Source organism: Megalopta genalis, chromosome 11 (assembly GCF_051020955.1).
Source record: "Megalopta genalis isolate 19385.01 chromosome 11, iyMegGena1_principal, whole genome shotgun sequence".
In the NCBI taxonomy this organism is placed as follows: domain Eukaryota; kingdom Metazoa; phylum Arthropoda; class Insecta; order Hymenoptera; family Halictidae; genus Megalopta; species Megalopta genalis.
Window position 1 is genome coordinate 5250792 of NC_135023.1, and position 13630 is coordinate 5264421.

The following is a 13630-nucleotide window of genomic DNA, read 5'->3' on the forward strand; positions in this document are numbered from 1 at the left end:
ATAAAATAAGAAGAGAGCGAGCGGGCCCTCCCGCCTCCTCTCTTTCTCTCTCTTTCTCGGAGGTGCTCCAGAAAAAGGCAGAAAAGCCTCTGTCGGCCGAGAACGAGCGCGCCGGGGAATTAAGGAAGGACGATCTTAACGCAGAAATATCGCATATTAGCAAAATCGGTGGTCGGAAATCGAAAGCGACCACCGTAATCGCGCTCCCTGGCCCTTCCCTTCCTTTCGACGAACCACGCGCGGCCAGATTAATTTCGAAGTCTGTTTTCGAGACACCTGTTGTTTACTTTGGCTTTCGAACGATCTTCCGAATACAATATTATTACAATCAATTGATACCGAACGTACCGCGTACTAAAAAGCTTTCTATTTAGCATTATCTATTTTGCGCAAAGATCCGCGGTCTACTTGACGCAACGACAAGGCTGAATTTACGCCGAACTGTTGGTTTAAATTAATTCTAAGAAACTCCATCGTTTCCCATGAAAGAGGAGGGTCCGCAGCTTCGACCGTTCGAACGGCAGGATGGGTTTAGCGTTGAACAAAAATTGTTCGCCGGTGTGAAGCGACGTGGAACGTTTAAGGGCGACTCAATTAAGCTGACAGCAAGAAAAACGCGGCGACACGTGCGAGATTAACTACGAATTAACCGCGACGCGCGCGATGACTCACACGAGATAAAAGTAGCACGTTCTTGAAAAGCCGAGGCCGAAGGCCTCGCGCAGGTATCTCGTAGAAAAGAACGCGGATCCGTCCAGCGGGACGAAAAGTTCGCCTCGGCATCCTCGGCTCCGTGTACGAGTAAAAAGCCGAAGGGGGCGGGATCAGGTCGGCGGGGGTTGAGGAAAAGGGGGTAGGAGAGCAGAGCTCGTTAGACCCGAAAAATTCCAAGCTGGGCCCCGATTTGAATATCGCATAATGTCGAATTAATGCCGGAAATTCGACTCGGTGGGCCCCCCTCGCGACGCAGTAATGGGGGCCCCGAAATTTCGTGGCGACCCCCATAAAGCTGTTTCGCGTATGGAAAACGTGTTGAGGCAATAAGCCGCCGCCTCGACCACAGCCCCTCTCCCCCCTGCCCCCGTGTACCCTTCTCTTCTCTTCTCTTCTCTTCTCTTCTCTCCTCTTCTCTTCTCTTCTCTTCGCTTCTCTCCTCTTCTCCGGGGGCCCCCACCCCCGTACGCCCCTTTCTTTTCTCTCTCCTCTTTCTCCGGTCTCGGCTCCCGACAGAGAAACGACGCGTTGCGATCCTTTAAGAGGGATTTAAAACGCAGAAACCCTAGGCGTTCGACGGAGGACCCGTTCTTCTACTTTTTCCTCGAGATAAGGGAGCCAGTCGTTTCGAGAGAGAGAGAGAGAGAGAGAGAGAGAGAGAGCGGATACGTCGACCAAGCGGAATGCCAGTTTAGAAATTTTTGCGAATAATCCCGCGGTATTCGAGCCTCGCCCGGGCCCCGTTTTTCGGACCCCGCTCTGATTAACCACCTCGCAGACCTGCCCCGATACTAATTAAACCCCCCGGCCACTGCTCGCATTCTCACTCCGCGCGTTCAGCGGTCCTCGTGAATACGAACATGCATTCGTATTATCGCAAATCAACGACACTAATGTTAGTTAGAAAATAAGAAATTCCACAAAAATCCGCAGTCTATCGATCATCGAAGTATTGTCTTTGGACTTGGACTTTGGACTCTTGGACTTTGCATTTCAAACTCTTAGTCGTGTCCAGCTCTGTCTTTAAATTGCACCCTTCGAGGATTTTCCCCGAGAGCTAAATACTTCTGGAATAAGTCCGAACGTCACCGGACATCCAAGTAGAATTAGACTACAAAGACGCGTTCACAATTGCCGATCACCACCCCCATTAACAATTTCAACCCCAGTTCGAGCCTCCAACGAGCCCGCTGCTTGAAAAATCCGTATCTTTTCGTGCGAACGTTAAAAGCAAGTTGTACCTGGCTGTTCGACAGCAAACAGAGCGAGCGAGCGAGCAAGAGAGAGAGAGACAGAGAGAGAGAGAGAGAGAGAGAGAGAGAAAGAGACATGAAGAGAAAAGGAGAGAGAGCGTTTCCCGGCGGATCGGAGCGGCCGTTCTTTGTTCGCGGCCGTTTCATTTTTCGAGTACGGTGGATAATTAATCTTGGGTGGGCATAAAAGGGTTTTCGGGTTCGGTCGCGAGAAAAAATGAGCTCAGCTCTGGCTTCGACCGTGGCCAGTTGTTCGCTGCCCCTTTTCCCCGCCTCTGCCCTCTCTCGCTCTCTCGTACTCTCTCTCTCTCTCTCTCCGGTTCGCGGCGAAACCGCACTCCCCCCCCTGTTTGTCCCGTCTCTCCTCTTTGCTCTCCGTGTCTTTCCGTCTTTATATTTCTCTCCGGTTGTTTCCCATTCCCTCTATCTTCCCGGTTCATCCGCTCGACATCGCCTCCCACACCGAGTGGCACCGCGGGATCCTAACCGTCGCGTCGTGCCGCGTCGCGTCGCCTCGCGTCGCCCTCTTCTCGCTCGCCGCCCCCTCCTCTCGCCCTGTACGATGATTTCCAGAGGGTCTTTTTTCCAGAATTTGAGTCAATAAAAAATCGCCTGGAACAAAGGAACGAACGGCCGCCAATTTCTCACAGGATAATGTCCGGGGCCCCATCGTGGCCCCGGCGGAACGCTAATCACGGCCGGGCATCTTGACTTCTGTTAGGTGTTAAAAATGGGCCCCGCGGGGCCCTTCGGTCTTTATCTCGCGCCAGTCTCCACCCTCCGCTCTCCCCTCTCCCCTCTCCCCTTGCCCCGCTCCGTTCTCCATCGATCCCTTCTCTCTTTCTCTCTCTCTCTCTCTCTCTCTCTCTCTCTCTCTCTTCGGATCTCCTGTCCCCCAGAGCTTCATTACCTCTCTACGTTGCCTGTCCCCCCTCGAATTTTTTTCTCGACCTGTCTCTCCATCCCTCTTACTCTCTCTCTCTCTCTCTCTCTCTCGCTCTCGCTCTCTCCCGCTCTCTCCTTTTCTCCACGGTCAAATATTAAAATTTGGAAACGTTACACCCGGCTCGATGAATTCTCGTTTCGAGCAGGGCCCGCTCCGGGGCCCGCTGAAAAATTACGCAGATGGCTCATTAATTCGAGCGCGGGCCCCGGACCCGCTCGCTCCCCGTGGCGATTTTTCTGCGAGAGATCCGGATCTACGCGAACCCGAGAACCCCGAGTGTCCCGGACTCGTCGATTATCGGCCGTATCTACCGAAACGCCTCGAAAAATCGTGAATCAACCGGCACCAGTCCATTCCCCCCTTGAAAACCAGTCGAAATCGTCCCGGCCACGAAACGTCGTCCTACCAGCAGCAGCAGTGCATCAAAATTAAACGCGAGAAACGCCTGCGGAAATTGATATCGAAAAGGAACGGAGAACCGTTGCAAATATTCCTGCGATCGCTGTCGATTCGCGGAGATATTTCTAGCGATAACAATTTCTTCTCGAAAGAAAAACTGCGTCGTTTCACGCAGTTTTCTCGAAGGAGTCGCCACCCTAGGCGCCTCTCTTTCCCGTTGCCTTCGGCGTTTCCTACAAATAACGTTAGAGAGATTGACCGACGGAACGCGTAAACGAGCACTTTACCGTATCAACTCGTTTTTCGGTCCGACATGCGGCAAACCGTGCCCGGGGCGGTCTTTCCGTCACGGCGCGCACTTTGGAACGCTGAACGCAGAAAACCGGCCGTGTAGCTTTAATGACGCGAGTCGATTCGCCGCGGTCGATATATCGTCGTCGGCGATGACGAGTCGATGGAGAATCGAGGATTTATTACAGAGGGATTCGTCCGAGGCCGAGTTTTCCATCGGCGGATCTTCTTCTCCCGCTCTTTTGATCGATCGGGTCTTTTATCTCGCGACCTTGAACCCTCGACAGGTGTCGGTGCTCCTCGGCCACACCAATTGATTTCCATTTTTCCGGCTCCCACGAAATTATTCGATTACGCCCGCCGGTCTCGCCTAACAAATCGACCGCCATTAAGGCGTTTCGAGTCGGATGGACGTTTTTCACGGGCACTGTCTCTGGCCTCTCTCGCTCTCTTTCTCTCTCTCTCGCCGTTAGGCTCGTCCTCTGAACCATGCTCGTTCTTCACCCCCCCCCCTTTTTTTTCTACGACGCCCCGTCCTCTGAATTCGACGACGGAACCGGGAACGTGAGCGGACTTTTTCACGCGGATATTTGCGCGATACCAATTTGGCGAGGCCTTTGCGGAAAGTGGAGCGAGCACACCCTTGGAATCGCTAATTTTTTAATTCGCTGCTTTCACTAATTGCGCCTTGTGGGGCTCCGGCTGCCATTGCGAGATGCGCCGGTCTCGCGTGTATTGCTCCGTATCGCTTTCGATGTATGCTTTCGACCTCTTATCGTATAATTTGCGGACCGATTGTTCTTCGTGTTTCATCGAAGTTCTATTCGAAAACTTTGCTGGCACGATTTTTCAAAGCGGAAGAAAGGATGATACTTGGAATAAAACGTATCAAATAGTCGACCGAATTAGTACACAAAAGAGTCTAAATAACTTCGAAACGAAACTGATTTCGCATAAAAATGTAAATTGTAATAATTTCCTCTTAGCAGCAAGGAAACGGTCGAGGAAAGCCCGGAGAAAGCGAGAAAGTTTCGTTAAAAAATCTGTTTAGCGACTTATCGAGCCGCCTAAAATTGTTCGACGTCCCCTGGAATTCGGTTGGAAGATCGGCGGACCCGTTTTATCTCGTCCAACATGAAACAAGGCTCGTGTAAACCGTTGATTAGGGCGTCGAATTACGGTGTCTCGCGCGTGCAAACAAAAGAAGGCCGAGCCGTGCCGAGCCGTGCCGTGCGGTGCCGAGCGGAGCCGAGCCGAATCGAATCGTCCCGTGGGAACACGTGGTGTCCAGGTCTCGTTTGTTCGCCGATCGCGAAATCCAATGTTTCGATTTCCACGTATGCACGTTAGGCATGCGTAACGCGAGGAATACTATAAACGCTCGCGTGTTTCATTACACGACGATACGCACGAAATTCGATTCTAATGGGAAACAAGAAAGCCGAGACCCGGAGCGACTCGTAATCCGAAGTCCCGGCGCGTTTCAAATACCTAAATCACGAATAACGACGCGATTCCTCGTAAAAGCGGAGTGGACTGGGCCCCGACGCCGACCCGAGAGCCCACGGGACTTATCGCTAATTGCGATATTACGGTGCGGGCAACGATCGTTTTTCGCGCGAGCCATCGAAACAAGGACGATTCCCGCGGCCGCGCCCCCGCGCCCGCACCCTTTATATGCCTTGCGCGCCAACGGGATCCTATAAAATTCCACGCTCGCGTTTAGCTCTACGCGACGGCGATCCAAGCGTTTCCGTCCCTTACGTCAAAATATAGGATTTCATATTTTGATCTAGAAGCCCGCTTTTACGGCTTCGCCGTTTTAAAGCGAACGCTAACGATTGATTTTTACGACACCGTTAATCCCGCCGTAATTTCTCGGCCACTGGATTTAAGAATATCTTCCTCGCGTGCATTTATTTTACTACGTTCGTACGGGGATGAGTTTATTATAAAGGTGGCGTTCTAATCTTTGCCGCTGTTCATATAAATAACGATCGACCAAACCGCTTTTCTCGTCGTTTCTCTTCGACCGACGAATTGAAATAATGATAAACAATTTCCGCGATCCTGAAAATCATCCTGATTTCGTTGTTTTCTTATACGATTTCTGTTTTCTTCTCTATTCTTATCCACGCAGTTTTCTTCATATTTTATAAGCGATACAATCCTTGTGTTTCCATAATATTGTTAAATTTTTTATTCTGGATTTTTCTAACGATATGCAACGATTTGCGTAATTTCTAAAATGATCTGCCACGTTCGAAAAATATCATTCTTACGGTGTCACCTTTGTAGAATGTTTTCGTGTAATATTTTATACTCGGCACCGATAAACATCTAAACATCTCAGCTCGGTTACGATTTAAAAAGTATCTAGAAATCAGGGGATGATTTTTGAACGTACAGCGATCTAGGAAAAATAATAAAAATCATTTCCCGTCGATTTCCTATCGACTGCAAGCTTCCCTCGAGTTAAGGGATGATTCGCGAATTCAGCCGTGCCGTAGCTCTCTCACGCCGACACCCGAGCTTCGACCCTTCGATTGGGCCTAAAAAACCGTGGATCCAGGGGTAGCGAAGGTACTCGACGATCCCGGAACGATTACTCAAATTTCTCAGCGAAAGGAGTGTCTCGTGTCTCGGTTTTCCATCCCCGTAGCGCGTCGAATGGGAAACGATGATCCCTTTCCACCCCTCTAAGAACCGATTCGACCCCTTCCGGAAGAGGAAGAGGCAGAGAAAGGGCTCGGCGGCCCTAAAGAAGCCGGCAACCCCGGCGGGTCACCGGGTGAATACCGTTTTACCGACTATTAACTCACTTTTACCCTGTTTTCTTACCCCCAGGCGCACCGGAGGGGGCGAGACGGAGAATTCCAGAGGAGGAGGGAGAATCGAAAACCAGGGGCGAGCCGCGCACCGTGTTTTTCTTCCCCCTTTCTCGAGGTTTCTTGCGTAATCTCACCTTTTCTATCCCCGCGACCCCGGGGGTTGCTTTTCTTTTTTATTCGATTCCCGGCAGCCACCTTTCGTTTTCCGGGTTACCGGAGGAGAATCTCGCGCGTGCAGGTAGCTCCGGCTACCTGCGTGGAGCGAGTGAAAAATAAAAAAATACGCGAGTTTTCGGGGGCCACGGTCGATTTAACCCCTGAGAAAAATCGCGCAACCCCCCCTGGACCGGCTGTGTCGACAACCGGGGGTTAACCGATTTCCACGGCGAAGATTTTTCGAAATCCGAGAACCCGGGGACCATTTAAACGCTTAAGTATCTCGTAAAAATGGGGTCGGCGAATTTTTTTTTCTCCTTTTTTTTCGAAGCAACTCGGGTCGGGTGTCGTCACGGATCTTCGTTACGCGATCGATTCGGATCTTTCAACTCCTCTAAGTGGCAAGAAATTGATATAATTTTCGAGGAACGATTCGACGAAGAATTGTTTCAGCGGACGTTCGAAGCGGATTTTATCGTTTGTTTTGTTGGCTCGCGATGGAATGCTTGTCCGAAGTGATTAAACATCGATTAACGGGTTGATTGGTGGTCGGAGAATCGAATCGGCTAACTTGATGGCGTATAAAGATCCGCCGATACTTAGTAAGTGCGTATACAGCCGCGCGGACGTTCCGCGGCGAGTAGATTTGTGTCTCTTTAAAATTCGAGGTATGCAAAGCTGACGATAAATGAATTTTTTTTACGGCGCTCACTTTTCCGTGTCGGACAGCGATCAATGTCTTCGTAAAATTCTTCGGTAGAGCCCGAACGAGGACCGTCTTAATCAGTCGTTAAAATCGAAACTCGCGGCTGCGAAGCTTAACAATAAATGCATTTTTCCGCGGAGAAATCTTAGGTTTCTACACCGTTTCAATGAATGTTGAGATCGGAACATTTGTTTTGTCGCAGGCGAGAAATTTACAAAGTTGTATTTACTGCCTGTAGAGTACACGGTGTTGGTATTCTTGCGAGAAAAAATTCGAGTTTCGATGTTGCGGATATTCAATGTTTCAAGGATTCTATGGCATTTTATTTCACGAAGTCGTTAAAGTCAAACTAATTGTACCGTTGCTCGCGCGAAACTATTTTTAGATAATATTTCCAACAATCAAACTCTTGCATCGCGCTTTCTTTCGTTGAAATTCCTGCGCGAGAGGGAAAATTTATGTTCAGCGTATATTTATATAGCGTATGCAGTAATTGTTATGCCGAACATCGACACCGGGAACATTGGATTTTATTTCCATTTCGAAGAAGCAAATAGCATGCATATTTAGTAGGATCAAAGTGCTTAAAGAGGATCAAAATTTTCCTATTAAGAACCAGTTGCACAGATGTCCGTTCCGAGGCAATTAATCGTGGAAATAGCACGGAAAGGATCTAGATCCAGAGAGTCTCGATCGTTCCGACGCTGTCGAGCTGCCAGAAAATCCAGGAAGACGAAACCGCGAGGAGGATTTCGGTGACGAGTCACGATGAAAACGCGTGTTCCCGGGGCATAACGATTATTTTCCCAGGCGTTTCGATTTCAACGGGCAACCAGCGATCCCGCTGGATTTAACGGCGCGGCATTTCTTGCCGCGTTTTCTCGGTTCTTGATTTTTATCAATCGTCTCTCGCGGGTACGAGGCGGACCGATGTGGAGCAAAGATGAAACGGAGAACGTCGCCGAGAGCAAGAGAAACACAGGATCCCCGTGGCGAGGCCTCCTCCACGGGGTCGGACCTTAAAAATCGAGTCGATTTAAGGATCCGGCCCGGGATATAGCAAGCATAACGCCGGGCCTGCATGCGATCCCTCAGGAATATCTGCCGCGGAATCCATTTAACGCTGAAACGTGTACGAAATCATTTCAAGTCACCTTTTGCGGCCCTTTCGACTCCTTCGACCCTTATTTATTCGGCTCTGCTCGCAAATACCTCACTCCCACGCATTTTCAAAATTCTCGGAGAATCGTACGTTAACTCGGACCAGCCTCTGCAATTTATTGCAATTGCTTCGGGCCCTACGAGTTCGCGAAACTTCGTAGAAGCGATTTTCGAATCGCATTTTATTTTATCCGGTTGAAAAATCTGTTGTCGACGTCTGGCAATTTTAATTCGCGCAGGCATACAATAATGTACGCTTCTGTTCTCGCGTAGAAATGTACCAACGATTAGGATATGCTCACCATTTTATTTCAAACTCATATAAAATTCTGTTCCTCTGATATTAATAATTTAACATCGAAGTAAATGCGGACATTCGAGAAATTGTTGTCTCTTCGAGAAAATGCATCGAGACGATACATTTTGGTTATTGTGGTCGTTGAAAAACCCATCTGGCTGGCTCTATTAAAAATCTACCTTCGCGCTTTCGGAACTGTGTAACTTCTGTAATCATGTTTACAATTTTCTCGAGTAACTAATGATTTCGCCGGTGATCTCCGACAGTTGGAACCGCAACGACCATACCGAGAAGCATCCCCTATTTTTTAAAGACCGGGGGTATAAGGCTCTAGGAAGGTGCCGAGCCGTTGTTAATGTCCCCCGGGGATCTCAGGTAGATCTGTGTATCAGGATTTATTCGCGCGGAGGATCCATGAGAACATCAAAACCCGATCTCGGGTTCTTCGTACCTGCGTCGACGACCTGGCCAGTCGATTCCGTGGCCGCGAGACAGAGATGAAAAGGCGGATTCGGAAAATTGGGAAAGGGATGAAAGGGGGACCCCACCTTGGGCCTCGGCGGCGTCTATCGAAATTACGCAACCCCTTAGGCGTCGCTTTTACCTACGGCGCGCGTTCCTCCGATCCCTTCCACGTTTCCTGTTTCCCGTTTCCCGTTGCCATTACGGGATTTTCCTTTTTCCTCTCCGAGGGCGTCGTTTAACGAGACGGATACCGCGTCGACGATGAAAAATGACTATCCTCCGAGGTAATTTAGGAGACCGATCTTGTGGGAAACCGTTCTCTATTCCATGGGCCCCGGTTCTCGGGACCGGCTGTCGGAGTTTTTAATTGAACTCGTTCGGACAGTCGTGGATTGTTGGAATTTATGAGTCCCATAAACTGGGCCGGCGGCGCTCATTTTCGGAAAATTAAATTTCTCGTCGCTCACGACAGATTTATCAATCTTCCCGAACTGACGGAGCTTCGAGATGCTTCGATTAACAGGTTTACACCTGGAACCTTTACCCGAAGATAGAAAAATCACGTTAACTTCGAAAATGGAAGGGTTTAGAATTTATTTGGAAGAATATTCGAAGTCGAATTCTATATAATATTATATTATAATATAACTTATTATTATTATTTTATTATTATTATTATTATTATTATTATATAATATTGTAAGTTATATTCTATATAACTTAGGGGCGTAAAAATAACCCTGAACGATAATTAGAATAAAATGAATTCCAGAAGCAGAATATCTACGATGAATAGATTTCAAGGAAAGCAGAAATAATTTCAGATATATTCTGAGAGTGATATAATCTACGAGGAATATTTGTCATAATTTGCTATGCTAGAAAATTTGTTTAAAGATGGTTTCCTGCCTCCAGAGAATAGTTAGCTGGCGGAACAATAATCGTAGATCCGGGTTCTAAATTTATCCTTCTCGTGGCTAGTCCTCGTGCGATAGTTGGCGAAGAAAAAAAAGAAAGGGGCGACGGAAATCCTCGGCTTCGGGGCACGGTGACCCCGGGCAGATGTACCTGCTCGCAGTCGATTGCGGCTTTTTCTGGATCGAGACGTCTCAATTTCACGTGTCTAGTCCTCCAACCGGCAAAAACTCACCCTCAGTCAGTTTTTTTCCGGCACGAAGTCGCTCCGCTGCTATTCGTCGATCGCTACCGAGGCGCCCGACCAATAAACGCGGTCCCGGTCCCCACCATTTTTCCCGAGGCTTTCCGAAATCTTGGAAAATCGTCGAAGGGTAGTCAGTCTCGCCGAGGCACCCTTGCGAGGAGGTGGTCCGGCAGCTTGCCGCGAAAATGTGCGGTAGGTGGGAAAGTTCCGAAGGGTTGGTCACCGACGAACGGTCGTGGCGATGATGATCCAAGTCCATTGGAAGCACGATAAATAACGTCCATTTAAGCTCGATTCGAGCTTAAATTTGGCGGGCTCGACGTTAATCGGACGTTCAATTTCTTTGCAAGCCCTTGCAACGCGAAGGAAAATTTTATTCTGGAAATATTTAATTTACCGCGTTTCGTACCGTCAAATATTAGGCGATTTTATGAACATCTGCAATTTGTACTTTTTGCTTGTAACGTTTCTAAATATTGGCGAAATTTTGTGCAATCTCCACAATAGCCATTCGCGATAATATATTCTCATTTTGAGAGAACAAAAGTCTCCCGTCTCGTGAATAATTTAACAATAAAATAGAAGACGAAGGTTCCGAACATGTTTGGCTGAAGCCACCGCTTTCTTTCTGATTGCAGGCAAGGTGAAAGTGAAAGAGGAAAAGGATGCGTCGTCGATGGCGCCAGGAAGCCCACCCACGCCGCCGCACACCCCCCAGAGCCCACCCCGACACAATCCACCCCCGAGCAACCTGTCTCAGTCCTGTCAAACATCGAACGCGAACTCTCCGAGCCTCCAGCAACAGCACCAGCACCACCACCAGCAACAACACCACCAGCAACAACAGCAACAGCAGCAGCAGCAGCAGCAACAACAACCGCACAACCAGGAACAACAGCATCAGCAACAGCAGTCCCTTCACGCGATGGCGAATTCACCCCTAAGTCAAATCTTGGTGCAAAACCCAGCGCTGGCTCAACTGTTGCAGCAGAACCCTGCGATACTCTCGCAGAATCCTCAGCTGGCGCAACTGTTGCAGCAGAATCTTCAGGTTCAGATGGGCAGCGTCCTCTTCCAGAACGTCCGGAGGGAGGAACCAGAAGAGTCGAGGGTGAGTCACTCGAACAAATTAATTAGACGAGGCGAGGGGTGCTGCCTTTCATCCCCCGACGCGACGCGAGGCGAGGCGAGGCGACGGGGGCCCGGCTCGCACGCCCTCGCCTCGCCTCGGTTTTTATCGTTCTCTCGCCATGGAAATCGACTGTTTCGAGTTTTTTTTCTCTCTTCTCTCGCGTTTTTTTTGCGATCCCTTGACTCGATTAGGCGAGGGCGACCGTGGAGCCGCGTGTCGACAGTGGAATCTTTTTAGCGGGGAAAGTGGAGTTTCGCTGTTAGGGTGGATGCACACGTGTGCACATCGAAGCCAGTTTATTGTTTTCGCTGATTGTTCCGGGGTGGAGCGGATTCTATTGGTTTTAGAGACATTCTTTGTCGTGTAGCATGAATTTGAATACAAAAATCGTACCTTTGGATTAACGAATCCTAAATTGTGCTTTATCGAATAATTCAAGATCTTTTCCGTATCTAGAGCGTGTGCTGTCCGTTAAAAAATTCGAAGTACAGCGTGCCAACCATTGAGAATAAATCTTTTTGCTTATCGTTTCGTTATAAAACTGAGCATCGAGTCAACGAGATCGATTAAACGAAGCTGATCGATCGTCTTTCGCATTAATCGATTTTCCTATAAATTATCTCGATCGCTGATTGATTCGAAGAAGGCGCCAAGCTGCCGGAAGATGGGAAAGAAAGAATTTTCGATCGGCTCGAAAGGGTCCCGAAAGATTCGAAAAAAGATGGCGAAGAATCTGCATGAGGCAGGTGACTGATCAAGGGCAGAAAAATGGGCTTTTTTGGCTGTCGAGGTCCGAGAGGGCTTGATGGTGCAAATGGAGGCTCGATTCGCGAGTCGAGGACGTAGATCGATTACGGTCGTCGGGCCTCGCGGTTGATGATGACGTGACACCGGATTGTCAACATGCCGGCGAGCATCTGCTGCTACAGCGGTTGGATTTCGTTCAACTTGTTTCCACTTTAACGATCAACGCCAAGAGGCCATGCCATGACGCTGGCGCGCGCGACCAGCCAATTATATGAAAATAATTGTCCCGTTTTATTGGCGACTCGCAGTATCGTAAACCAGCGAATAATCTCGAGTGAAATATCGCCGGTCGCTTTTCGAAGCATTTATTAAATAATTAGATTCTTAGCGATCGTTAGCCGGAGAGCAGCGCGTGTCCCGCAGTCGAAATTTTGATTAATGCTCTTATTATCCTGCTCATTAACCGTCCCTTTCACTTATCGGATCGTTCGACGACGGTCGTTTTCGCCGCGCGATCTCTCCTTTCCCGAAGAGAGGTAAAAATAGCGCTAAATCGTTCCGCGTTTAGGGAGACTAACAAATTCGAGCTCGTCGATCTTTTTCAGAGGAATTGAACCGCAGCCAACGGCAACGTGTAGTACAGAATCGATGACTCGATGATGCATTCGCGTTGTCGCGAAACGTCGTCTCTTCGTCGAAAGCGACGACCGTCGCTTTTCAGCGGAAGAAGTTTTATCTCGCAGAGATCGTTCTCGTTTCGAGCAATCTGTTGTTGATTGCGTGCGGCGAGCGCGAGAATGCGGATCGATATTAATCTCTCCGCGCGCGATTTTCGACGGCCGATGCTTCGTTTGGTTAAACGTTACAGGCGATTTGCAGCCAATCGCGCTCGTATTTACTGCAATAATATGCACATAATCGCGTATCGAATGATGTTACCGAAGGGTGTGTCGGAGGACGGCGCGGAATGTAAATTGTTCGTTTAGAAAGTTAATTCCTCAAGGTCTGACGCAATCTTCTCGAAAATATAGTCGCTAATTCAGCGTTTCGCGGCGCGAAACGTTCACGCTTCGCTTCCAAACTGCAGCCGAAGAACAATGAACTTCTGGAAAATCGACGCGAGAATAGTTTTGCTGTTTTTTCTTTCTCTTTTTTTCTATTTCAGCAGGTTCCAGTAATATCGAACCGTAAAAATTTGCTTCTCCTTATCCGACGGTATTCGCTCGACTTCGTAGAAAGCGAAGTTCGAACCAGTCTCGCCGCGGCGAAGCCGATTATCGCAATTAAACGCCATAACTAGAGATAAATACGTTCGATACTCGCGTTGCGACACAAGACCACGTTGGGGTTAATAGGCGTCCGCGGTGTC

General features: G+C 48.9%; 1 protein-coding gene across 3 annotated transcripts in view; it reads left to right on the top strand.

Annotated features, from left to right (window-relative positions):
- The window catches only part of LOC117225913 (zinc finger protein castor homolog 1), a 125398-nt gene that overhangs the window by 68933 nt on the left and 42835 nt on the right, over positions 1–13630 (top strand). For all 3 annotated transcript variants that reach the window (XM_033479754.2, XM_033479757.2, XM_033479755.2), the window contains one exon: positions 11021–11493. In XM_033479754.2, coding sequence (XP_033335645.2) covers positions 11021–11493 — 473 coding nt within the window. The remainder of the gene's footprint in view (positions 1–11020; positions 11494–13630) is intronic.